Source organism: Callithrix jacchus, chromosome 16, assembly GCF_049354715.1.
Source record: "Callithrix jacchus isolate 240 chromosome 16, calJac240_pri, whole genome shotgun sequence".
Lineage (NCBI taxonomy): Eukaryota > Metazoa > Chordata > Mammalia > Primates > Cebidae > Callithrix > Callithrix jacchus.
In genome coordinates this window covers 11,270,957-11,298,839 of record NC_133517.1, presented here as the reverse complement: position 1 = coordinate 11,298,839, position 27,883 = coordinate 11,270,957, and the positions used below count along the sequence as shown (strand labels likewise).

Genomic DNA, 27,883 nt, shown 5'->3' with positions numbered 1-27,883 from the left:
GTCCACAGCAGGCAGAGACAGAGGATGGTCAGGAGACATCAACAATCAGACACTGCAGCTGATCTCTCCTTACCACTCCTACAAGCACTCCACCAAGACCTTGTCCTCAGGCCCCAGGAAGAACAGGATAGGAGGAGGCCCTCCTTAGACGCCAAGGAGCCCACGAACCTTGGGGCTCAGAGAAGAAGGTAAAGAAGCAGGTGGAAACCGCCAGAGACTCCCCAGCTCTACCTGCTGCCTCAGCTCCTCACTCGGGAACTTGTGCTGCCCAAGTTGACTGCCAAAGATGGCTGTGCCAGATACTGAGCCCACACATAGGTGGGTCAGGGAGAAATAACTGCAAAACTGCAACAGGAGGGAGAAGGGACGGAGGAGGAGGGAGAGAGGGCAACCACATGTACTTTCATGTGGGAAATTTTTCTAAAATTAAGAGCAGATGAAACCAAAACAAAAGCTGTATATATATATATATATATATATATATATATATATATATATATACTTTACAGGACTAGAGGCCAAGGACACAGAAGTAATAGAAGTGAGAGTAGATCTGCAGGGAAGAGAAGCAGCAGCTGTTTGATTCATTCTGCATTTCTCCACTCAGAGCCCCTCACTGCTCGGGTACTAGCCCAGAACAGTGCAGGCAACTTAGCTGTCCCCAAAAAGTGGACCACACACACACTGCCCCAGGGCCTGAGCTGGGAAACAGGGACAGTGGTACCAGCAACCTGTGAAGAACCATGACAGCTTAATGAATAGCACCAAGTGGGGTAAGACTAGGACCTGTGATACCTATCGGCAACCAACCGAGAGAGTAGAGGGGCTCTCAGAGCTCAGAGGGGAAGGAGTACAGCTCTCAAGTCAGTAGCTCCAGTGCCCACTGCCTGTAGCTGGATGGCCCCTTCTCTGAGAGCCAGTGGAAGCATTGCACCATCTAAAATGAAGGCAGCCAGAACAAAGCCCTGCTTTCTACCATTCAGAACTGGAATTCCATGTGTCAAAAGACCATTATTCTCACCATCATTCCGGCGAACATATGAGGACACTATTATGAGATTGTAGCTGAGACTTTTCTTCTCCATATTTTTCTTTTTTGCCCTGAGGGCCCTTGGGCCTCTGGAGGGTGACTCTTATTGCTTGGGGGAAGACAGTTCTGAGTAAAGCCTATTACAAAAAGTCCACTGATTTCTGAAACAAATTGAATGAATCTTAGGAGAGACATCACTTGTGAAAGATGTGATTATTAATTTTAAGACTTTCTGACAAAAAAAATCCCTCTCTTTTTTTACAAGCATGTCAGGGGAAAATGTCCCTTTTCTGTCTACCTCCCTTCCCTCTGCCTCCTTCCCTTCCTCCCTCCCTGGTGTCTCTGATTTGGCCTGAGCGATGCACCAGCAGAGTCTGAGGGTTGAATCTCAGGGGCAGTCCTGAGGAGCATCCCATTGTCCAAGCAGGCAGGAGGGGTGTGGGAAAGGCAGAGTGCCCTCATCAGCTCTCACCGCTGCTGCTGAAAGATGTGTAGAATGGCTGAGATCAGTGTGATAGTCCCAAAGGGACACATCTTTCTAGCCACGGTGGCACAGAACCCTGAGCCGTGGTGTGGTGTGTGCTTCCTTCAGCATACATTACCAGTAAGGAAGGAAGGGACCCCCAAAGACAAATGGAATGAGACACCTCAGGGAGGGCCAAAGAGGACTGAAGGTGGCCCTCGCACCTGCAGACATGAGGACAATATCCAGGAACTGAGGTATCCACATGGAGTAGGAAGAGGGACAGAAGGAGAAGAAACAATCCTGAATTGGTCAGTTTTAGACCAAAAGAAACGATATTAAACTGTATTCTGGAAGTGACTGAGTTTATTCAGAGTCAAAATGATTAAGATTTCCACCATTGGTAGCAACAAGGGTGTGGGTTATTTTTTAAGTCAAGTATGTTGAAGTATAATTTACATGCAGTAAAATTCACTTTTAAGATATACAGTTTGATGAGTGTCACCAAATGCGTACAGTCTTGGAACTGACCACCAGAATCAAGATAGAGAATATTTCCATGCCCCCCAATACTTTCCTTAGGAAAAGGAAGGGCTGTAGATTTGAATCAGTTGTGGACAAGGAAAAAGGTTATATTCTGCACCCCTCAAAGTTATCATTATGAAGATTCAAATCCACCAGATGACGGTGAAAGCGATGCAGATATAGCAGTAACCTGGACCGGGCTAGAAAGATGGCCTCATACACGACATGTGTCTGTTTCTTAAATGAGTGTATAAAGGAATTGAAGCCAATTAATTGTTTATAAAATGTACTATATGTTGTACAGTTCTGTGTTTTTAATCTGGATTCCATTTGAAGAGTCATCTCATTTCCTCTCGGGCCAAGAATTTTTTTCTTTCCCGTGATGGACCATTTCTGATGATACAAACTGCGGACATGCGGCAGTGAAGGCAGCCCTTCACAAAGCTGGCTGGAAAAGTGGCTTAAGTGCTTAGAGACCAGATGTTTAACTGTAGAACAGAATTGATTCTTCCTCTATTAGACTTCTATGTGTGTCTAGAAATGCATGGAACATGAGGACCAGTAGATGTTTCAGAAGGAAGGGCCACTTCTAAACTCAGCTAAGACGTTGCAATTGAACATGAGCAAAGAAGTACTGAGGGCAAATAATGTCGGCCCCAGAAGTACGCATCCAAGCAGCGGGCAGCTGCCTCACCCACAGTCGGCCATCTGTCAGTAACAGGAAGGGATAATACATTAGTTGAGCCAGGCAATTTTCCTCCTAGATTTAAGCAGCTATTGCCAGAGAAATGCCTTAAAAGGAAGCAATCTCCTCGATTTAGGATGATTTTGAACAAAGCATGAAAGAATATCAGGCAACTGCATTATTAAGGCCAACCTATGTTATCAGTGATCTATCAGGCAACAGCTGTGTCTGCAGGACCGTCTGGAGCCCAAGCTGTCACTCTCTAAGGGCACTCCTGCAGAAGTCCACTCATCCCTGCAGGGGGCATCTTGGTTTCCTTGCTCCTAACTTCCATGTTCCTAGGGAAAGGGCTCATGTTTTCTCAGGTTAGAACCCCCAGCTCCTAGCTCACGTACATATCTGCTCAAATAAGGAGGTGCTCCTTCATCCATCCATCAATGAGTTCTGTGCACCACTCTCTGCTGGTTGCCAAAGCACCATCCATCAGGTATGAATCATCTAAAGAAGGCAGTGGCTGCTCTCACCCAGAGCTGCAACCTTCCCAAGGTCACCTTCCCAGGCACTCTGCAACCCCAGCCCCAAAGTGCTCCTCCCTGGTCGTCTTTGGGACATGCCTCCTCCTTCCTAACTTTATTCTTGTTCCCCAGTTCACCCCAGGGGCCACCCAGCTTCTGGCCCTTTGGCCACACATCTCCTGGACCCAGGTCCATATGCGTCAGTGGAGTGGACAATGGAATTTGGCTTTCCAGACTCTGACTGTCCCTAAGGACTGCCATTCACCAGCCCATGGAGGGACTGAAGAGGGGCAAGGTGGGGACCTAGCATGGTAAGCCAGAGCTCATTTAGAATACCTCCTCATCTCCTTTACACAGTGTGACCCAGTGGCATCATTCATTCTCCTTCTACCCAAGATTTTTCAGTCTGCTCAGGAAATAGTCTCCATTTAAAAATAAATGATAGGATCACAGAAAAATATCATTTTTCCAGCTGTTTCTCTAATGTTGCAGACTTCTATTCTCCTAACGAGGTAAGTAGTTCATGTTTTATTGGGAGATGATCTATAGAACTTAACCTAAACAGATGTGCCCTGGTGCAAACATGTGTGCCAGCCTGTCTACTGTCTACAAACGCACACACATATGTACACACAGAGTACTCCACACCCTTTATTAGGGCAAACACCATGACACTCCAGGGAAATCCATGAGACCTTACATCTTAATTAGGACCCTAACCAGAAGATTCTCCGCTCAGGCTCTTCTACAGGTTGGTGCAAGTGTAACTGGTTTTTGCCATTAAAGGTAAATAAATTGAGGAGCTAAATATTTATTAAATTAAATATTTATTTAGCTCCTCAATTAGAGGAGGTGGTGTGAGGGGTTCTTTGGGCCACCAGGGCTCCCAGTTCTGTCTAGCTGTCATCCTGGGGCCATGCTCTCTCAGCACACTTCCTTCATCTGGGGAAAAAGTTCTGGAAAAGTTTTAGGCTCTACCTACCTTTGGGTACAAAACCAAATAACCACAAAGATCAAGGAGAAGGCTAAAAGGCCATTTATGCCCACAGCCTTATCACAGGGCAAACACTATTTTTAGTGAACATGGGTATTTTTGATGGAAACTTTCCTAATCAGAACAAAGAGTGCAATTGTGTTTTGGGGACTTCCCTAGTCCCTTAGTCTTAGCCATGAGGCTCTAATGCACCTAGGTAACACTAATGACTGCCCCAAAGACTCCTCACTCGCCCTATCCTCCCTACTGTGGGCCTGCTTTCCTGTGCACCTAAGCCCTGTGATGCTGTGCAGGGAGGGCTGCCGGCCCCCGCAAGACTGGAGCAAGAGTGGGCATGAGAGCCCTGGAGCTCTGCAGGCAGAGCAACCAAACTTCCCGAAGTCAAACCCCTAGGCCAAAGCTTCCCTTTGAGTTAATTAATGAGCTATTTTAGTGCTTTCTCTTAGGTCAAAGAATTAAGCTTTCGAAGCACTCATTGCAGTGAGATCACATTGATACAGCCCAGAGAAATGAGATCTCAGGAACAGATGGCAAATGAGATTCAGCGTTAAGCATGTGCAGACAGTTCAGTTCCAGTCTGCGCTGAAGGTTTGGGATCCAAGACCAACAGAGGCGGTTTGGGACTGCAGCTTCCTGTGCCTCTTGATTGAAAGTACCTATCTGATTGCCGAAAAAGAAATACCTGTGGGCTGGGCAGAGTCGCTCATCCCTGTAATCCCAGCACTTTGGGAGGCTGAGGCGGGTGGATCACCTGAGGTCAGGAGTTTGAGACCACCCTGGCTAACATGGTGAAACCCCGTCTCTACTAAAAATACAAAAATAGATGAGATAGATAAATAAAATTAAAATACAAAAACTAGCTGGGCATGGTGGCACTACTCAGAAGGCTGAGCCAGGAGAATCACTTGAACCAGAAGGTAGAGGCTGCAGTAGGCTGAGGTTGCACCACTGCACTCCAGTCTGTGCAAGACTCTGTCTCACACACACAAAAGAAGAATGTCTGAGCCATAGAGAGAAAAGAGTTGCCACAGTTGGGAAGGGAGTGGAGTTTTTTGCAGTTTTACAGAAGGTTGCAGGGAAAGCAGCACTGGAAAGGTCCCTTGGATTAGAGACCTGAGCACAGATGAAGAGCTGGCCATGCAGAGGTCTGGGTGAGGTCTGTGACAGCAGATGGGACAGAAAGGGCAGGGGCCTGAGGGCTCCGGGGATGCAAGCCAGAGCCACGAGGGAGACAGAGGCTGCAGCTGAGGGCAGCGGGTGGTGGCACGACACAAGTAGGTCCTTGTAGGACATTGTGATGACTTTGCCTGTTACTCTTAGTAAGTCAGAAAACATTTGGAGGCTTGTAAGCAAAGGAATGACATAATCTGATTGACATTTTAAGTGGGTCACTCTGGCTGTGGGGTTGAGAACAGCCTATACTACTCCCAAAGTTCTCTTTGTGATACCAGAGTTCCCATGATACTGCAAAGGAAGGAGGGGAAGGAATGAATTTAGTGCACTGAGTGCCTCCTCTGTGACGAGCATCCATTGCCCTGCTCTGCTGCGCCGCTGGTGGAAACCCCACAGGAGGCTCAGGGCCTGGGTTTGCCTGGAAAGGTCTCCACTGACACTGCTCTCCTGAAATAATGATTCAGAGCCCTTCTTTGCTCTTAGAAAAGTCCTGGTTTGGATGGTGAATTAAATGGTAATCATTCTGGTAACAGATGTTATATTTCCCACTTCACAAAGAAAGTAACAAATTCAGAAAACCGGGCCACTTGCTCCCATTCACACAGCCAGTGACAGAGACCTGGATCTGAGGCCAGATGCTGTGTATCTGAGCTACGGTCCTCTCGTGGATGAAAAGGTCTGTATCCCTCTGAAGCCCACTCACATATGAACAAGTACTGTGATAAAGGCTAAGGCATTAAAGAAAGCTGATCCTTTCTTTTTCTGGATTTAGCTCAGTTGTTATCTAAAGCTTGCTACAGGTTGTCAGCAGGCACTTAGTGACTTCAAGTTTCATAAATGCAAACATTTTTAAGTAGGCCTATTTCAAATATGATGCTACTTTAATACATTCTCAGATAGTTATTTCTTGATCTGAAGTAAAGTCCTAAGCATAGCTCCTGACCACTTGCCAAAGTCTGGCATCAAACATTTCTTCACCCATAGATGTGGCCTCGAACCTCACCTTCCTTTATCATCCATCTCTCCTGGAGAGAGCCTGGAGCCAGAATGTGTGGCGAGGCCGCCCTGAGCTGAGTCAGCATTCTCATCAGCCCTGGGCATCCCTGCCAGGCCATTAACTAAAGACTCCTAAGGACAACAAGCCAAGGGTAATCCACATCTCCTCCGGGCCGCTCCCCACCAACACCACGGATGGTGAATAAATCAGAGAGAGGCATGGAACAAGTGCCACTTGGCAGTGCTGGCGTCTGGGAGCAGATCACTATGATCCCCCCAGCAATCTAGCTCAGCCCCCAAAGAATGACAACTTACAGACTAGTAGTCTCAAAACCCTTTTCTTTTGAAAACATCCCAGCAATGCTTTGAAAATAAGAGGCAATGTCACAAAATTAATCGGCTCAGAGTGCAAGTGCCAACTGCCTGGAAAACCACTCTTTTTGTCCTACTAAATTAAAAAATATCCAACCCTCTACAACTTTATCCATCCTGGCAACTCCAAGATAGGTATTAATAGCTTAAGAATTTAAAAGTTTCTCCTTATCACTCCTGTTTTTCCCACGGCCAGCTAGAGAATACTCTAGATAGATGGACAGATAATCCCAAAATATTGAAGATCAACATTTCCTTCCTTCTCTTCTCAAAGCCAAGTCAGGGAAGTACCAGTTCATTGGTGTGAATCCACTGTGGGCTTTCCTTGATGTCATGGGAATAATAAATGAACCTCTGGAGGGAACCAAGATGATTTTCCAAAAGGTGGTACTCAGCATGCCCAGAACACTCCTTGACCACCCATGAGTTTTGATCTCTGTTTAACTGCTGAATATTGGGGTGTTGTTTTTTTTCATTTTCTTATTTTAATGATTTTCCCCTAAATGTGCAAATATTTAATTTGGGAAAGGGGCAGCTGGATTGATTTGTCAGAGCCTGAGAAAAATGAGAAGACTTGGTCAGATTAGCTGTAAATATCGTGATTACATTATATTCTTCTGCTGGAGAAAATATCTTAAGAAATGGTTAGTGTGCTTCAGCTAAGAAATTACCCCCTTTAGGTGGGAAATGCTAATGGATAAAGTTTCATTAGCTAGATAGGAGAAAGGATGAATAGAAAGATGCAGGGAAGACATGCTGAGCCTTTATTGCTGCTCAAGTTAAATGGACCCAGAATCAATAGCTCATTTAAGATACAATGTAGTTTCTCTTGGACCTCAAATTAAAAAAAAAAAAAAAAACTCGTACAACTGCCTTTCACATTTTTTTTTTTTTTTTTGCATGTAACAAATGTGCTCCAATAGAAGCAACTCAAAGAAATACAAAAGAGTTGTTTCCTAGAGTTTAAAGTTCACTTTAAAACATTGCAGCCTTGGGCAGATCACCTGAGGTCAGGGGTTCGAGAGTTCGAGACCAGCCTGGCCTTCATGGTGAAACCCCATCTCTACTAGCTTGGCGAGGCAGTTTACGGCTGTAATCCCAGCTACTCAGGAGGCTGGGGCAGGAGAAAAGCTTGAACCCCGGAGGCAGACGTTGCAGTCAGCTGAGATCATGCCACTGCACTCCAGCCTGGGCAACAGAAAGAGACTCCATCTCAATAATAATAATAGTAATCATGCAGCCTTAAAAATATAACAAATTGAGAAATACCTAATATAGCAGCTATAAGAGTTCTACTGGTTTTCATCAGTACCATGGATTTCAACATTTCTAAACATAATTTTTCAAAAGTAGCATGAGTTATTGACATGTTAACAAGGAGGTGAATTGAATAGATAGGTCCTAAGATATGCAGGGTGGAAACCAGAATTCTACATTTTTTAGGACTCCTTCATTTTTCCCACTTCAGCATCTTCTGGGCATCCCCGGATACCACTGTCACCTTCACAAGACTGCAGGACAACTGGAAAGCACCGTTAGAATCTGGAGCTTTATGATGTGTTAAATGAAATTTTATATGAGAATGTTTTTGCAAACCATCAAAATATATACATATAGAAAACATAAGTATTATTCTGCATTTCTTCCTTCATTAAGCAGGCCCTACCTCAAATCTTTTTTGCTGTGTCTGAATTAATCAACAAGTATCTGGAGGCATGCACCCGTGTGATCTGTGCCATTCTAACAGAGATTGAGAGTATGCGGGGTGGAGCCCCAGCTGGGATATAAGTCTAATCAGCAAGACGCTGGTGTAGAGAAGCCCAGCCCCTCCAGGTAATGGTGGTAACAATGAGCAGGAGGGGAAGGGGCAGAGACAGGGAGGGTTAAAAGAATCACTGAAATGCTGAGCAAAGACTTCCAGGGCATACTGAAAAGAAGAAACTGATGAGAGGGCAGAAGAGGAGGAGTCATTAAACTGAAGATGATAACTAGGGCTACCAAGACAGAACGGCTTCTAAGAACGACCTCTGTCTGAATATTATCTGGATTTCCTCTGGTGCTTATCACTCCTGGCTCACGCTAGCCATCTGAGACCTGTTTGTGGGCATGTGTTTACCCTTATCTGCATGGAATGGTCGAATGAGTGGGTATTAAAGATGATGGGATGGTAAACATCTTATGGAGTGCTGGGGCTCTAGGCAGGAAAGAAGACAGGTCTGAAGATGAAAATGTGTCATTCTTCTGTGTAGAATTAACATCAGCAGTTAGCGAGCGGCTCAAAGGACAGCAAAGAATCAAGCATTTAAACCCATCTATTCAAGGCAAAATGACCAAGTGGAGCCAGTGATATAAAGAGGAAAACTTGGATGAAACAGTCAAAGAACCAGGCTGGTACCACATGAAGGTCAAGGTTGGAGAGATATTTAATAATGATAACGATGGTAATGGCTAGTATTTCTTGTGGAATTATTATATGCCAGGAACACTGCTATATACTATAAGTACATCATCCTAAATATCATAGATGCATTATCTCATGTACTGAAAACAATCCTGTGACATAGGCACTATTTATCACCATTTTACAGACAAGAAAATGTTGGCTAAGGGAGGCTAAGTAGCTTGCCTAGAGTGAGTCAGGTCATCACATCACCAAGCCAAGACTTGGTTCCAGAGCCTCTAAGAACCTCTGCTCTTTAAATGAAAGATCAACAGTGTCAGTATCAAAAACAACAGAGAGGTCCAGGACACTAAGAACACACACACACACACACTCGTACACAGAGACTCTCACGCATGCATGGAGGAATATGCACACACATACACATACACATACTGTCACATACATGCACACACACACATGTGCATGCATATGTTCCGTCACGCACACATATATAGGCATACATGTACATACACACACTGAAACACACAAATACATACATGCACACATATACACACACATATACATATCCCAGCACTTTGGGAGACCGAGGCGGGTGGATCACCAGGTCAAGAGATCCATCCTGGCCAACTTGGTGAAACCCTATCTCTACTAAAAAATACAAAAATTAGCTGGGCATGGTGGCGCACACCTATATTCCCAGCTACTTGGGAGGCGGAAGCAGGAGAATTGCTTGAACCCGGGAGGCGGAGGTTGCAGTGAGCCGAGATCGTGCCACTGCACTCCAGCCTGGCGCCTGGCAATGAAGTGAGACTCTGTCTCAAAAAAAAAAAAAAAAAGATCAAAAAATAATCATTTAATTCTGAACAAAGAGGCCATCAGTACCCATTGGGAAATAACATTTTCTCTCCAGTGGTAGAGGCAGAAGGAAGGTAGTTATCAGAGATAGAGGGAATGGACAGAGAGAAAATTAAGACTCTGAAAAAAGAAAAGACAGTCAGTAAGGGAATTCAGGTGCTCCAAAGTTCATGATTGCTGGCATTTGTTAACATAATTAGCTAAGAAGAAAGTCACATTTAAATGGGTAGCAAAGTGTCTTACAGAAAGATGAGTTGAGCACATGCATCTGTTCTTGGATATACATTGTCACCTTTGAACAGGCATACTAATGTTAATCCTGAAGCCTACTATTCTAAAATGAGGGGTGCCCACACAACGTGCAGCCTATAAGCCAGCTCTGCCAGCCACTTGTTCTTGTACAGGCCAGGAGCAAGAATGCTTTTTATTTTCTTAATGATTAAAAAAATCAAAACCAGAACACTATTTCTTAACAAATAAATGTTACATGAAACTCCAATTTCAGAGTCTACGCATAAAGTTTATTAGCATACAGCCACGTCATTTGTTTCCATATCATCTATAGCTGCCACCTCACTACACTGGCAGAGTTGAGCAGTTTTGGCAGAGACGTTATAGCCCACAAAGTGTGAGTTATTTAGTGTCTGGTCCTTTATAGAAAAAGATGCCAGCCCCTGTTCTAAGTCATCTCAATTATTTTCATTTTCAATACATATCACAAAGGAAATGAAATGATATACCTGGCAAAGGTGCTTTCTTAGTTCCCATGATGGGTATTTCCTTCCATAGATCTCCATCATTTTCATTCTCAGCTATCCAGGAATCAACGGGTAAACAAAATCGCTCATATGTGGTTATATTTTCAAGTATAACTTCTTCCAGATACCACCTGGGATTCTTTCCAGTGTTATCATGTCCAATACGTATTTTATAGATTTCACCAATATCTTTGAGATTAATCTGTAACACAAAGGATAAAAGGCAAATAAAACTCCCTACATCTCCAATTTCCAACTTCATATTCAATTTTGAACTCAATACCTACAATTTTTTTTATTTAAATACTCCTTACTAATTTCCCTTAGAACCAGTTACTTCAGGGTTGGGCACGATGGTTCACGCCTGTAATCCCAGCACTCTGGGAGCCTGAGGTAGGCAGATCACCTGAGGTCAGGAGTTCAAGACCAGCCTGATCAACACGGAAATACAAAAATTAGCTGGGTATGGTGGTGGCCACCTGTAATCCCAGCTACTCAGGAGGCTGAGGCAGGAGAATCGTTTGAACCAAGGAGACAGAGGTTGCAGTGAGCCAAGATTGAGCCATTGCACTTCAGCCTGGGTGACAAGAGCGAAACTCTGTCTCAAAAAAAAAGAAAGAACAAACCAGTTACTTCTACCACCATGATATGGTGAAGCATGTATCTACTGACCATGGAAAATCCAATAGATTAAATCCAGCTAGTTTTCATTACATCCTTACTTTTTTAGCAACTCACCATTTACTATCTTGCAAGATCCATATTTTATTGTAATTATTATTACACACTATTCATTCAGTAGTTAGACCTGAAGAACAAGACAATCTAATGCTCTGGTGTTAAGGCTGAATTTTCCCATTAAAGTGAGATCCTGAGGAAGAGACCATATGTACACCTAGATTTAAACCAGGGTTCAAGCTGTGATTCTACAACAGTGTTGGTAATGTGGTTGTATTGCTTTGTACCCCTGTAGAACACATAATTAATCAGCACAACAAATATCCTAAGGTATATTATTCAGAATAAGCAATATGTTTCTTTTGAAAATTCCTACAAGGGTCATGCGAAAAAATTGATCAATTATGTACTACATTAGTTTTCAATTTCTGCTGTAACAAATTACCACAGATTTAATTACTTAAAATAAGACTTATTTATTGTCTTCCAATTAATTCCATGAGTCAGAATCCAGGCACCACGTGGCTCAGTTGAGCCTCTGTTTAAGACCACACAGGCTGAAATCAAGGCACTGGGTGGGCTGGGCTCCTTCTTGGAGGCTCTGGGGAAGCTTTTGCTTCCAAGCTTATTCATGCTTGGCAGGATCCTGTTCCTCGTGACTGTAGGATTGAGGTCCCTGTTTCCTCAACATGTGATCCTCTTCATCTCCAAGTTATCAAGGGCACGTCAAACCCTTCTTATGCTTGGAATTTCTGCTACCATTGGGAGAAAAATGTTTGCTTTTAGAGGCACATAAGACTTGGAGTAGGCCTACCTCTATAAACCAGAATAATCTTCCTATTTTAAGGTCAGCTGATTAGTAACCTTAATTACATCTGCAAAATCTATTTGCCATGGAGCATAACATAGTCATAAGAGTAAAACCAGGGCCAAAGATCATGAGGCCAAAATGCTGACTGCCACGTTCTATAATTAGAAACACTTTAATGTGCCTTCTGGTATTCTGTCTGCCCTCACCCCACAGTGACCTGCAACATCTTTTCTCCGTTTGGTATCACCATAAATGGTCACATCATCACAGTAGTTACCCCGGTTATGCAGACCTGCTACCTTTTTCTACTAAAACATTTTTCTTGATAATATAATCTTGGGTTGTCATATTGATGATAATTGTTCTGAACAAATTCTGTCCTGTAGTCAAAATGCTCTCTAGTTTAGGTGCACAGAGACAGAATTCATCACAGTCAAGCTAATAGTCGGTCCCCTCCTATTATTTCTAGAACAATGTGATTATAGGAAGTCTATCATATAGAAAAAATGTTAACATTGGTGCTTAGTTCAGATAAGTACAAGACCCCTAAAATCCTTCTCAAAGTTATTGATAGAAGGAAATATGATAGAAATCAGTAGCCATGCTCCAACATGCACCCTAAGGCAAACTAACATGGTCTCTACAACCTCAGGTTTTGAAATCAGACAGACCTGAGTCTGAAAGTTAGTTCCTTGTGCCCTGGCTGGCTGTGTGCACTGCAGCAAGTTTTTCCACCTCTCTAAGCTTCAGTGTCCCCATCTAAACATGACAATAGTGCCAATCTTACAAAGTATGATAGAAGTCAATAAATATAGCAGCTATTGCTTTATCAGTCAGAATTTCGTACTAATAACTAAAAGAAATGGTATAAATCTATCTAATCTAAAGACAGGACAGAAAATGGGTGCAAGCACTCACAGAAGGAAACTAAAACTAGGGTTTGGCTATCAAAAGTAAAATTTAAAATTGATAAACTCTGTGTCTAATTATGTTGGTAATTTACAAATATACTTGTAAATAATAACTGAATCGTGTCATGGTGTAGAAACTAAATTATCCATAGATTGTGCATGCCTGGGTTAGCCAAGCAGATGCAGAGCCAAAATGACTGTATCATAACATGGCTAGTGCTATAGACTGCTTCCAAATTGCTTCTAACATATTAGTCAAATTAGTTTGGAACCGTTAGTTCTGGCTTAATAAGTCAACCTGAGTCACTTCAGGTTTAGTGAAATAAAAATGGAATATGCCTAGAAATTGTTCTTGCATATAACTGTTTTTAGTTTTCTACCTTTATCTTCCTGCATCTGAAAACACACAAGAAAGGACAGTGTTCCCAAAATGTTGAATGGTTTTCCTCAAAAACATGGGCCATGTCACTGCTATTTTCCACAAAGATAATTATGCTCAAAATTGTACATAGTCGTATATAGCCATAGGTTAAGATACATTTTATTTTTTGAGATGAGTCTCACTCTATCGCCAGGCTGGAGTGCAATGGCACAATCTCGTCTCACTGCAACCTCCAACTTCCAGATTCAAGGAATTCTCTTGTCTCAGCTTCCTGAGTAGCTGGGACTACAGGCACGTGCCACCACCCAGCTAATTTTTGTGTTTTACATATAGATGGGGTTTCACCATGTTGGCTAGGATGGGCTCAATCTCTTGAGCTCGTATTTCAGTCGCCTCAGCCTCCCAAAGTGCTGGGATTACAGGTGTACGCCACCGCCCCCAGCCATAAAATTGTTCTTAATCCGAGGACCAAAGCAGCCTATGCACTGAGAGCCACAGGATCAGAAAGAGAGAGGTAGAAGAAATATGGAAATCAAGTCCATTACCATTGCACTAATGTTGCATACTGAAGACTGAAATGGTACCAATAAACTCTCATTACATAACCAGAACCTGAAGACAGAATAATTATCTGAAAATGTCTGATTCGGGTGGTTGAAATTATTAACAAAACAGAGTTAAATCTACACTGAATTTAAGGAAGAAAATAAAGCACTTTGTGTATCCATCACAGTTTTTGATAATTCTACTTATTACATGCACTACTCCGAGAAGTTAAGTATGTGGTAAGTAGCTCAGATCGTTTGAATATTTCACAAGTTCTGACAAACTCTGTTCTAAGCAAGCATATAAACAGGTATCACAATTCACATGGGAGGACAGAGATGAGAATGAACTCGATCAATGCAGAGATAAGTAAGCAAAGCAGAGGTGTAAGAAAACCACAGTGAAGTGATTCAGTGAAAGCACCAGAGGTGGCAGAGGATCCAAACTTAGAAGAACACGTAGTGTGTCTGTGAAAGACAGAAGATGGGAACCAGCACGAGCAAAACAAAGAGGAATGAAACTTCTTACCGAATCTGAGTGAATTGTCCTGGATAATTTAAATTTTAAAATGGTATTATTTCTGTTTGAACAAAGTCTAATATACTTTCAGGTGTGATAGGCACTTAATAGATATAATTGCTGCTGCTAAGAAGTGAACCCGGAACAGGTGTTGTTGCAGCCTCGGGGTGTGGGAATGTCCAGCTTAACACCTGAGGGTACAGGTTTGGGGCAGAGGACCCGTGTGCAAACCCAGGCACTGAGACTTTCTGGCACCAGGATGTTGGGCAAGTTATATCATCTCTCTGTACTTCAGTTTCCTCAACTACATACTGAGGTCATAAACAGCCATTTTGCTAGAAGGTGAGGATGAGTGACAAATTACAGGAGCCCCCTATCCTTGGGAGGTATACTTGGAGACTCCTAGTGGGTGTTCAAAACCATGGACAGTACAACACCCTATATATATGTGTTTTCCTATATGTACATACTGACAATGAAGTTCACTTTATAAATTAGACACAGCAGGAGATTAACAACAAAAACTAATAATAAAATAGAACAATTATAACAATATGCCAGCATTACTACTCTGGAACTTTGGGGCCATTATAAAGTACAGTAAGGTTGATGTGAATGCAAGCGCTGTGATACCACCAGAGGGGGTCTGATAGCCCAGAGCGCTGCTAAAGGGCTAACCAGCAGGCAGGAGACATAGATGGACACACTCCTCAAAGGCATGGTCACATCCTGGGCAGGATGGAGTGGGATGGCATGAGATTCCATCTCACCACTCAGAAAGGAATGCACTTTAAAATGTATGAATTGTTTATTGCTAGAATTTTCCATTTAATGTTTTTGAACTATGGTTGATTTCAGGTAACTGAAACCAGAGAAAACAAAAGTGCAGATAAGGGGGGCCTACTGGATATCAATCAGCAAAATTGGAAAAATACCTACATATTAGGTACTTGATAAATGGGGGTGATCATAGTAATCATTCTTATCATTACTAAAGGGATCAGAGGATGAAGGTCATGAACCGTAAGAGAAAGACACTAAAGAACATCGACGTTCATGCTACAGACATTTTGTTTTTCCCTGCCTTTGACCTTCCAGTACTGAGCTACGTGTTCAGGTGGGAGGAGGAGAGACATTAAAGGGACCAGTCCTCTCTATCCACGATGTCCTCAGTGTCCCCCACACAGCACAGCCTGGGCTCTGAAGGGCTTTTCTCTCCAGCATGGAATTCCCAATGAAAGGCGAGTCTTAACTAGAAGAGACTCCAGCTATGGGAAGAGGGCATGAGAGGAAAAGCACAGAGCTTGTCATCAGAAAATCTGGCTGGAGGTCTGCATCTTCTCACCTCCCTTCATATCTCTGAGTCTCAAGTCCCTGTTTAGGAAAAGAAGGCTTTTGTAAGGACCAACTCACATAATCTTGTGAAAATACTTTGTAATCTGTACGCTGGCATTCCTTATAGGTCTTAGAACAGACCACAAGTTAGACAGGTGTGGAGAAGCTTCTTCATAATAACCAAAAGGACTCACATTGGTAACTGGGTTCACACCACCATGGATCTTCTCTTCGAGCCCACTTAATTGAAATAGTTGGAAAGTTATACAGTCGTTTGAGGACTACTCAAGAAAGAATTTGAAGATTGTCACAAACAAAGGACATTTTCAATTGTTAATGTAAATAAAAATATTATTAGTGTGAAAAATCCAGAAAAGATTCTCCAAGTTAAAAAATCAGTAAAACACATTCCCTTTTCAAATTCTACAGTAAAATACCTATTTTACATTTTGAAAAATGGAGGTTTTTTTAACCAAAAATTCCACAGCATAATGGAGGATGGGCAAATGCAGAAGTAAAAAGAAATAACCCACATTTCCAAGGCAAACGACATGATCTGTGAATATTCATACAAGCAGTTTTTTGGAAAAAAAAAAAAAACCTCCTCTTTGGGTAACTACTTTTAGATGTAACCCTTAACTGAGAAATTTTTGCCCATGTAACGACTGCCTTGTTGAATTTTTCTAACCAGGATACCCTAAATCCACATGAAATTTTAGTATTTTTTCAATAAATGGTAAGTTATTTTTACTTACAAGCAAATTTCATGTTGTGCAAAGTCTGTATCCTCCGTTTAAGACAACTTTCATAAGTTGAAAAACCACACTGGAACACCAATGACTTTATCACTGAATTCCATCTGGGGCATTTGAACTCAGTCTCAAGTCATCTAGGACAGCTCATTTTACAGACTGATTGCCCTTCAAGGAAATATGTATGATAGCTTTCAACTCAGGGCAGGAATAGAGAAGTAGAGACTAGAAATTCAAGTTCTAACGAGTTAGAAACACTAAAAATTGTTAGGGTAAATTTTAAGAGGAAGTGACACCAAAAAAAAAAAAAACCTCCCAAAGCATAGACAATTTGTTATATTACACAACATGAAAATATGATACTCTTCTGTTACTCACATCCTGGGTAAAAATTCCTCATGAAACAACTGAAAAATAAAACTTTGCTGGTTTAATGAATAAATTATACTTATATTTTTAAAAAAGGGTATAAGGGCTTTATGACAGAGAATTCAGGTTTCCTTCTGAAACTAAACAGGGGTCATTGGTTTAAAAAATGCTTTATTCTTTAGTCTTGGTGTCATTCACAAAGCTGAGTTCAAAAGCCCTTTCCTCAAAAATCTTAAAAGGCTTCAAGAATCTAAGTAATCTCAGATTCTAGTGGGTTTTTCCCTGCACAGAATAACATGTTCTCCTAGTCCCGAGCCCCTGATTCTGACCTTGACTTTCAGAGGGAGCAGATATCTCATGCATTTGATTATCTACAATTACAATGCCTCTGAAGATTTAGGAGCTACTGTCTCTCAATAATTCTAGGTACCTTAAATACCCTTGTCTTACTTTCTTGAGAAAATTTAAACTTAAGTGTTAAGTTTCAGACTTACATCTTTAGCTTTAAGTCCTTTGTTCATTTTTTAGCTTTCCCTACTAGACCCTTAACTCCTTGAGGACCTTGGCAGAGAAAAGACTGCTTGAAACATTTGTTAAATAAATCTTATAGCTAGAGATTTTTTTCATTTCATGTGTTTTCTTCATTCTCTTTGGCTTCTATCAAAATGTTGGTGGGCATACAAATCTGTTAATAACTTGCAAAGTTGTGATGATTTGTGATAACCTTTTTCTTATATACTGAGCCCCAGTAACTGGGAAAATGCTCTTACTAACACTTTGACACTTTTGTTCCTTTTTTTTTTTAATTTAACAATAACAGTTTGTAATCCAATTAATTGCTATTTAAATGAATGACAAAATATGGCTTTTATTTTGTTATGCAATCTATATTTTCAACAGTGAATGATTTCTATTGGAAAATGAAGTCCTGATATCTTTATGAAGGAGTTGTATGATTAAGGTTAAAGCCAAGGTCCCCTAATACGAATCTTTAACTTTTTCTAACAGAGCAGTCATATTCTTCTGGAATTTGAAATAAATCTTGATACATCCTGGCGAACTATAGATGGATTGTAATCAATTCTTTATGTAGGTTCCACTTTTATTCTAGACGGGTAACTTTTTTAAACCTAACTTTTGAGCAACAACAATAATAAATTATCCTTGGGGGCACTGTAAAACAAACAAAGCAGGCAGGAAAACCGGGGATTTGACCTTAAATGAAAGAAAAAAAAAACCTTACCCTTGAAATAGCCAATATCTATATTTGTATAGCTTTTTGCCTGAGGGCATTTCCAATTCTACAAGAAACAAGGAGGCTAAAACTCAAGCAGAAACGTAGCCTAATCTGCTGAAGAATGAGCAGAATGAATGTGGAACTAATTTGGAACTATCAGAGTAGCTAGAAATTAAGAGGGGAGATCACAGACAGAAGGGAACAAAAGTGGGAGAGCCCCCAAATATGTATGTAAATGCAAGTCAAATCCTAAACCAATGACTACACTATTCACACACAGTATGACTGCAAGGAGCTCAGAGAGAAAACAAGTCAGAAGGCTAAAATAACTGAGCGGCAATTCCAGCTATTACTTACCACAAATGACTTAAGGGAAAGACTTTAAAGTTTGAGTTACATCGAGTTGTAAAAACATGATATATTCCCAAGAATTTCCATCAAATCCCCAGAAGCACCATGCATTAGAAATGACAACTACATCTCTTTACCAAAAAGATTCTCTCAAGACTAAGGATAAAGCTCAAACAGCCCTGTCTTAACAAGGTGTAAAAACAAACCCCTACATTCAAGGTGATCCACAAATTAACAGCACTCAGCATTCTTCAGAAGACTGTAACTGAATCCAGAGTTACTGCACTATTATCCACAAGGTCTAGTATGCAATCAAAATTACTAGACATATGAACAAACTACACAATGTCAATTTAAAAAAAGAGCTAATAAAAATAGACTGGCAAATAACATGGATGTTGGAATTTGCAGGCAAGGATATTAAAATATAGGGAATATGCCATATCATCCATAAGAAAATATCTCTTTACATTGAGTAAAGAGATAAGCATTGTCAAGAGCTACCTAGAAAATATTTTAAAAAGTGAAAATCTTGGATCTAAAATATACAATATGTGAAATAATAATTAATGGAATAAAATAACCAATTGGATACAAAAAAGTCAGTAAACTTGAAGATAGTTAATAAAAATCCATATTGAAATATACAATAAAAAATTATAAAACAATTAACAGCACCTCAGCAACCTGTGAGACAGTATCAATTAAACTAACAAATATATAATTAGACTTCTGGAAGGAACAAGAGATTGAACAGAGGAGAAAAAAAAACTTAAGTATTTATTAAAATTTTCCAATTTTAACCAAAATCAGCAACGCACAGAAAAAGCAATCATAGTGAATCTCAAGCAAGATATATATAAAGAAACACCTAGACAGATCATAGTAACTGGTGAAAAGGAAAGAAAAATTCTTAAAAGCAGCTAAAGAAAAATACCATTTTTATATAGGAGAAGAGTAATAAGAATAGCTGCTATTTTTTGTTTTAGAAATAATGCAGGCCAGAATACAATGAAGCATCTTTTAAGTTCTAAGAACAACTTAACATTGCCAACCTATATCTAGCAAAAATATTCTTTAAAAATGAAGGTAAAATGAATATCTTTTAATTCAAAAATCAAGCTAAGAAAATTTATAGCTAGCAAACTTGTACTATATAAAATGCAAAGAGAAGTTCTTCAGGCTTCAGAGAGATAATACAAGGTGGACATGTAAATGTATAGCAAGAAAAGAAGCATGGATACAATAAATATACTTACACATAAAAGGGTATATATGAAACAATTTTTCTTCTTTGGTTAAATTTTATACAAATCAGGGGACCGTTTAAAGCAAATATAATGAGGAATAAGATTTTTATATTTTATGGGGTTTGTTATTTATATATAAAAAACAAAATACATAATAATGGCACAAGGGATTAAAGGCATATGAATGGGATAGCACTTTTTAAAGTTTTTTATATTATATGTGATAAGAATGCATATTGTAATGTGTATATAAACCACTAAAAACCAAAAAGAGGCACAGTTAATAAGCTAAAGGACAAGATACTACTGAATGATAAAAAATAAAAAGAAACAATAAGTTATCCCAAAATGAGAAAGAAAGGAGAAACAAAATAACGTAAGATTGAGTTATCCAGAATATACAAAGAACTCTAAAAACAACAATAAGGTGCAGCCGCTATGGGAAAATATTGTCGGTTCTCATCAAATTAAACATAGTATTACCATGTGATTCAACATTCCACTGCTGGGTATATACTCAAAAGAACTGAAAACAGGTATTCAGACAAACACTTGTACATAAATATTCATAACAATGTAGTCTATGCAGCCAAAATGTGGATACAAACCAAATGTCCAACAACTGATTAATGGATAAACAAATTGTGATATACATATATATAAAAATATTATTCAGCCATAAAAAGAAGTGAGGTACTGATAGATGCTTCAACATAGATAAACCTCAAAAACATTATGCTAAGGGAAAATATTCAAAAAAAAAAGACCATGTACTCAGTGAGTCCATCGATATAAAATATCCAGAAACAGTCGATCCAAAGAGGCAGAAAACAGATTACTGGTTGCCAGCTGGAAGGGAGGGGAGAATGGAGAATAATTGCTGAATGTGTACAGAGTTCTCTTTTGGGATGATGAAGATGTTTTGGAACTGGACAGGGTAGTGGCTGCATAACATGAACCACTAAATGTTCTAAATGCCACTGAATGATATGTTTTAAAATGGTTAATTGTATGCTGTGCGAATTTCAACGCAATTTTTTAAAAGAATAAACAGACCAAACTTTTTATTTAAATGGCAGAGATGATCAGACTAGATTTAAAAAGTAACATCTAGCAATATGCTATCTATAAAAAATGTACTGTATATAGACGCAGACAGCTAAAAAAGGAAAGGATGGAAAATGAGAAACCAAGAAAACACAAAGCCTAAGAAATCTGCATGTGTACATTAACATTAGATAACGGTGGTTTTAGGAAGAGGAGTATCACTAGGAACACTCAAGGTCATTCTATGATGAAAGGGTCAATTCAGCAACTAGATATAATCCTAAGTGTGAAGGTACCTACTAATAAAGCTTAAAAACACGAAGAGAAACTTGAAATAAAAGGGATAGACTAATATGCAATCATATTTGGAGATTTTAACACCCTTCTCTCAATAATTGATAGTTACAAAAAAGTAAGCAGAAATAGAGAAGACTATCAATACCATCAACCAACTTGCCCTAACTGACATTTAGAGAACATTATATCCAAAAGCTTCAGAATACATATTCTTTTTTTATTGTCTCTAAGGACATCTAGATGTGTAACTTTTCCAAATTAAAGGCATATAAAATTTTAATTCAGAGAAATTTATACTGGTTTATGGGAGAAAGTGCTGCCCTTTCCACCGCCCTCCCCCCACCAACCGAATCGTTTCTCATCATCTATTCATACAATTCTTAGTAAATTTTCAGATCAAATAAGTGAGAAATCCAGTAGCTTTTCTCACCAGATAAGGGAAAAATCTAGTGACTTAAAGTCTTTCTGCTTAGTTATCCAAATGGTTTTTTAAGATTTACTTGGTTCCATCAGTTTTCAAGAACATATACATCTTTCTGTATTATTTTTGGAATGGTCATAGATATACCGGAGGTAAAATGGTCTCAAATAGCTATCCTGAACATCCACAGAGCCTCCTTGTATTCATCTAGAATACTGATTCTGTAGTTCCATCATAAATATATCAGAAGCCAGATGTTCTCTTGATGTTCTGTCTCCTCTAAAAACATATCTGTGATTCTTCTGCTTTCTACACTTTATTATCATAAATATACATTTTTATTGATTGTATTTATAATAGATGCTTTGATTTTCTGGTTTCATCTATTTCTTTAATTTTCCAACAAACCATATTTTAAAAAACATATGATCTATTTTCCAAAGTTCCTATGATGTTTTAGAAAACGTTTTGGTGGAGCAAGGGCTAACAAAGGACATATGGGATTAGCCACTGCCAGGAGGACGAGGCAGGTTTACCATGAAGGTTTACTTTTCAAGCCCAGCAATACCAAATGCACCTCCTACCTAGAAATTATATATAGTCATACACCGCATGAGAACATTGGGGTCAATGATGAATCGCATATATGCAATGGAATTGTAGGATTATAATGGACCTGACAGGAGGTCAGCCTGGCCAACATGGCACAACCCCGTCTGTACTAAAAGCATAAAAATTAGCCAGGCGTGGTGGTGAGCACCCATAATCCCAGCTACTTGGGAGGCTGAGGCAGGAGAATCACTTGAACCCAGTGGGGCAGAGGTTGCAGTGAGCCGAGATGGCACCACTGCATTCCAGCCTGGGGGACAGTGAGAGACTTCATCTCAAAAACAAGAAAAGAAGATTAGAATGAACCTGAAAAATGTGTATTGCCTACTGACATCATAGCCGTCATACTGTCGTGGGGCACAAATTACTCACGTTTGTGGTGATGCTCATGTAAACAAACCTACTGCACTGCAAGCCATATTAAAGTACAGCACATACAATTATGCACAGTACATACTTGGTAACAATAATGTCTTAGACTGTTTGTGTTGTTTAAAGGAATACCTGAGGCTGGGGAATTCATATAGAACAGGTTTCTTTGGCTCCTGTCCTTCAGACTACATGAGAAGCACAGCACTAGCATCCGCTTCTGGTAAGGGATTCAGGAAGCTTCTACTCCTGGCAGAAGGCAAAGAGGAGCCCTGCCAAGATCATGGTAAGAAAAGAAGAGAGACGGAGGAAGAGGCCAGGGTCTTTTTAACAACTAGTTCTCTGATGAATTAAGAGTGGGAACTCACTCACTCCTGAGAGACTGGCACAACGCCATTCATGAGAGATCCACCTTCATGACGCAAGACCTCCCAGAGGCCCCATCTCCAATCCTGGGGCTCAGATTTCAACAGGAGGCTTGGTGGGGCCAAAAACATCATATCCAAACCACAGCAGATAATAAATGATTATGTTACTGGTTTATTTGTTTACTATACCATACGTTTTGTTATTCTTTTAGAGGATAGTTCTACTTATGTTTTAAAACTAACTGAAAAACAGCCTCAGGCAGGTCCTTCAGGAAGTATCCAGAAGAAGGCATCATTATCATAGGAGATGACAGCTCCATGTGTGCTTTTGCCCCTGAAGACCTTCCAGTGGGGCACGATATAGAGGGGAAAGTGATATTCACGACCCTGCCCCTGCGTAGGCCTACGCTAATGTGTGCATCTATGTCCTACTTTTTAACAAAAAAGCTTAAAAAGTAGAAAAAAATTATCAATTACTTTTTTCTTTAGATACGGTTTTGCTCTTGTCAGCCAAGCTGAAGTGCAATGGCGCGATCTCAGCTCACTGCTACCTCTGCCTCACGGGTTCAAGCAATTATCCTGTGTCAGCCTCCCTAGAAGCTGGGATTACAAATGCCTGCCACCACACCTGGCTAAATTTTGTATTTTTACTAGACACAGGGTTTCATCATGTTGGCCAGGCTCGTCTCAAACTCTTGACCTCAGGTGATCTTCCCATCTCAGCCTCCCTTAATTACTTTTAAAAATAAAAAATGTGGCCAGGCACAGTGGCTCATGCCTGTAAACCCAGCACTTTGCAAAGCTGAGGCAGGAGTTCAAGACCAGCCTAGGCAACATGGTAAAATCTCATCTCTACAAAAACATTTAAAAATTAGCCTGGCATGGTGGCATGCACCTGGAGTCCCAGCTACTTGGGAGGAGGCTGAGGTGGGAGGATTACCTAAGACTAGGGAGGTGGAGGCTGCTGGAAGTCGTGATTGCACCACTGCACTCCAGCCTGGGCAACAGTGAAATCTTATCTCAAAAGAAAAAAAAAGGAAAAGAAAAGAAAAAAAATGCTTATACACTAAAAATATAAAAAAAGAAAGTATGTTTGTACTGCTGTACAATATGTTTGTGTTTTAACCTGTGTTATTACAGAAAAGTCAAACAGTTAGCTAAGGTCACTTTGTTATTAAAGAAAGACAAAAATATATATATTTTTGAGACGGAGTTTCACTCTTGTTACCCAGGCTGGAGTGCAATGGCGTGATCTCAGCTCACTGAAACCTCTGCCTCCTGGGTTCAGGCAATTCTCCCGCCTCAACCTCCTGAGTAGCTGGGATTACAGGCACGTGCCACCGTGCCCAGCTAATTTTTGTATTTTTAGTAGAGGCACGGTTTCACCATGTTGACCAGGATGGTCTCAATCTCTTGACCTTGGCCGGGTGTGGTGGTTCAAGCCTGTAATCTCAGCACTTTGGGAGGATGAGGGTGGATCACGAGGTCAAGAAAAATATTTTTTATAAATCAGTGTAGGGTTGGTGTCCAGTATTTACATAAACTTGTGTGCAGTAATGTCCGAGGCCTTCACATTCACTCACCACTCACTCCCTCATCCAAAACTTTCAGTCCTGCAAGCTCCATTCATGGTTAAGTGCCCTATACAGGTATACCATTTTTTATCTGTCATACCATATTTTTACTGTACCATTTCTACGTGTAAATACATAAGTAGTTATCATTGTGTTCTAAGTGCCTACAGAACTTGGTACTACAGGTTTAAGACCTCGAATCAATAGGCTATCCCATATAGTGTAGGTGTGTAGCAGGCTAGACCATCTAGGTTTGTGCAAGTGCATCCTATGATGTTTACACAATGACAAAATTCCCTACTGACACATTTGTCAAAGATATCCCCATCTTTAAGCAATGCATGGCTGTATTAAACTCTGAACATAAAGCACAAAAAGCTTAATGCAGATCTTTTCTTTTTTGAGATGAGTTTCACTCCTACTGCCCAGACTGGAGTGTAATGGCACAATCTCTGCTCACCGCAACCTCTGCCTCCTGAGTTCAAGTGATTCTCCTGCCTCAGCCTTCTGAGTAGCTGGAATTACAGGCATACACCATCACGTCCAGCTAATTTTGTATTTTTAGTAGAGACAGGGTTTCTCTATATTGGTCAGGCTGGTCTCGAATGCCCAACCTCAGGTGATCCACGTGCCTCGGCCTCCCAAAGTACGGGGATTACAGGTGTGAGCCACTGCACCCAGCCAATGCAGATCTTTTTAATGGTCTTTTTTGTAAATATTTTGTAGGGTTTGGATTGAGTGACATATATGAGGACTTGGCAGTTTTCTTTAAGTTTGTAAAATATACATTAAATTGGAGACTGAATTATAATTGGATTATTTGATGTAACAAAATATTTCTGTAATTTTGATAGGGGTTTAAATTTTGCTTGCTCTAATACTTAAGCAACTCATGTTTATATTGATGACAGAAATGCTTTATAATGGTTATTCTCTAAAAACGGAGTGGAACAACTTGTATCTTCAAAGAAATATCATGGAACAAAGAACTCCACAGTAGGCAAAGCTGACAATTTTAATTATGCATAGACTTTGGTGGTGAGACAGAAGATAAATCAGTGCTATCCCTCACAAGCATTCCTCCAGGAGGTGGCAATGGCAATGCAGACCATGTTGGGGGCACAGCCATCTACATGACTCCCCAAATACTGCAGCAAGAACTTGGCCTTCTGTTCATGATGCCCTTCCTTTTCTTTTTTGCCTACAAAAATTTTTCTCACTCTTAGATTCTGCTCACATGCCAGCTTCTCAAATGTGGTTGCTTATCCCATGTGTTTCAAACCCGAGTCAATTGTCAGACTAAACTGCCTTTCTCTCTAGTCAAACATCTTATTACATCTTTTTTCATTTTTTTGTTTTTTTAGTCAGGCTCACACTGTCACCAAGGCTAGAGCACAGTGGTTACAATCATGCCTCACTGCAGCCTCCAACTCCTGGATTCAAATGATCCTACCGCCTCAGCTTCCCAAATAACTAGAACTACAGGTGCAAGCCATTGAATCAGGCTGACTTTTTTTTTTTTTTTTTTTTTTTGGTAGAGACAGGGTCTTGCCATGTTTCCCAGGCTGGTCTCCAGCTCCTGGCTTCACGCATTCATCCTCTGCTTTGTCTTCCAAAGCGGTTACAAGCATGAGCCATCTTATTACATCTCTTATATAGCTCAAGCAAAATAGGTAAAGGAAAATTTGATACAACTAAAAAGGGAAATAAACATATCCACAAGTATTGTTGGAAACCAGAACTTCCATCTCTCAAAAATTGATAAAACAACTAGACAGAAAATCATGAAGGATACAAAACTAACACCAACAACTAAATGGGTTGAACAGACATGTGTAGAATACTCCACCCAACAGATATGAGTTGTCTGTCATATATGTAGTTTGCAAATATGTTGTCCCATCTGAAGTGTGTCTTTTCATCCTTTTAATGGAGTTTTTCACAGATAAAATTTTTACTTTTGATGAAGTCCAGTTTATCACTTTTTTCTTTGATGGATCATGCTTTTTATGTCTAAAAACAGTAATACATACCCAAGAACTCTAATCTCTATGCTTCTTATTTCCTTTTCTTGAGTTATTGTGTTATTTATTTCCTTTTCCTGTTATTGAGTTATTCAGGTTAGAACTCTTACCACTGTGTTGAATAAGAATGCTGAAGGCAAACAGTTTTGTCTTGAAAAACTTGTCCCTTAGGGGAAAAGCATTCAGCTTTTGCCGTTAAGAATAGTGTTAGCTCTGAGTTTTTGTAGAAGCTCTTTGTCGATTTGATATTCACACTTTCTGCGTTTTAAAAATTATGAATGGATGTTGAATTTTGTCAAATGCTATTTCTGCATCAGTTAATGTGATCATACAATTTTCTTAGCTTATTAATATAATAGGTTACAACTGACTCATTTTCAAACGTTTAACCAGACTTGTATGCCTAGGTAAATCCTACTTGGTCATGGTACGTTAATTCTTTTTTTGTAGATTACTGAACTCTAGCTGGTAATATTTTGTTAAGGACTTTTGTATCTACATATATGAGGAAAATTATTCTGCGATTTCCCATTTTTGGGGATGACTTTCTCTGGTTTTAGTGATCGAGGTAACAATGGCTTTGTAGAATGAGTTAGACAGTATTCTCACTTATTCTGTTTTCTGGTACGGACTGTGCAAAACTAACAATTATTTAAATATTTGGTGGAATTCTCTAATGAAACCATATAGGGGCCTGGAGATTATTTTCTGGGAGTTTCTAAATTAAAAATTCAATTTCTTTGCTGATTATATTCCTATTCAAATAATCTACTTCAATCTATTTCATATTGCGTGAGTTGTATTTGTTTTTTTTGAGGAAGTGATCCATTTTATCTAAGCTGACAAACTATGTGTACAGTTGTTTGTGGTGTTCCCTTATTTTCTTTGCAATGTCTGAAGTATCTATAGTGATAGCCCGTTTCATTTCTAATGTTAGCAACTTATCTTCTCTCTTTTTTAATTTGTTAGTTTTACCAGAGGCTAAATACTCAATATCAAAAAAGCACAAACAATCCAATTAGAAAATGGGAAAATGATATACAGAGATATTTTACCAAAGAGGACATATGAATGGCAAATAAGCACATGAAAAGATGTTTTGCATTAGGGAAATGTAAATTAAGACCACAATGAGATATGACTGCACAACTATTAGAATAGCTAAAATAAAAGTTTAGTGACTATCAAATGCTTGTAGGGATAGGAAAAAAAACCCAGATATCTCATATATTGTTAATGGGGATAAATTAGTACAGTCTGGAA

The 27,883-nt window shown here is 40.0% G+C and overlaps 1 protein-coding gene across 5 annotated transcripts in view; it reads right to left on the bottom strand.

Annotated features, from left to right (window-relative positions):
- The window catches only part of RP1 (RP1 axonemal microtubule associated), a 327,943-nt gene that overhangs the window by 40,259 nt on the left and 259,801 nt on the right, over nt 1–27,883 (bottom strand). For 3 of the 5 annotated variants that reach the window (XM_035277479.3, XM_078353550.1, XM_078353551.1), the window contains one exon: nt 10,753–10,972. In XM_035277479.3, the coding sequence (XP_035133370.3) occupies nt 10,753–10,972 (220 nt within the window). Of the gene's footprint in view, nt 1–1,844; nt 2,727–10,752; nt 10,973–27,883 lie in introns of those variants that run through there. The other 2 variants (XM_078353552.1, XM_078353553.1) reach the window with 1 other exon arrangement.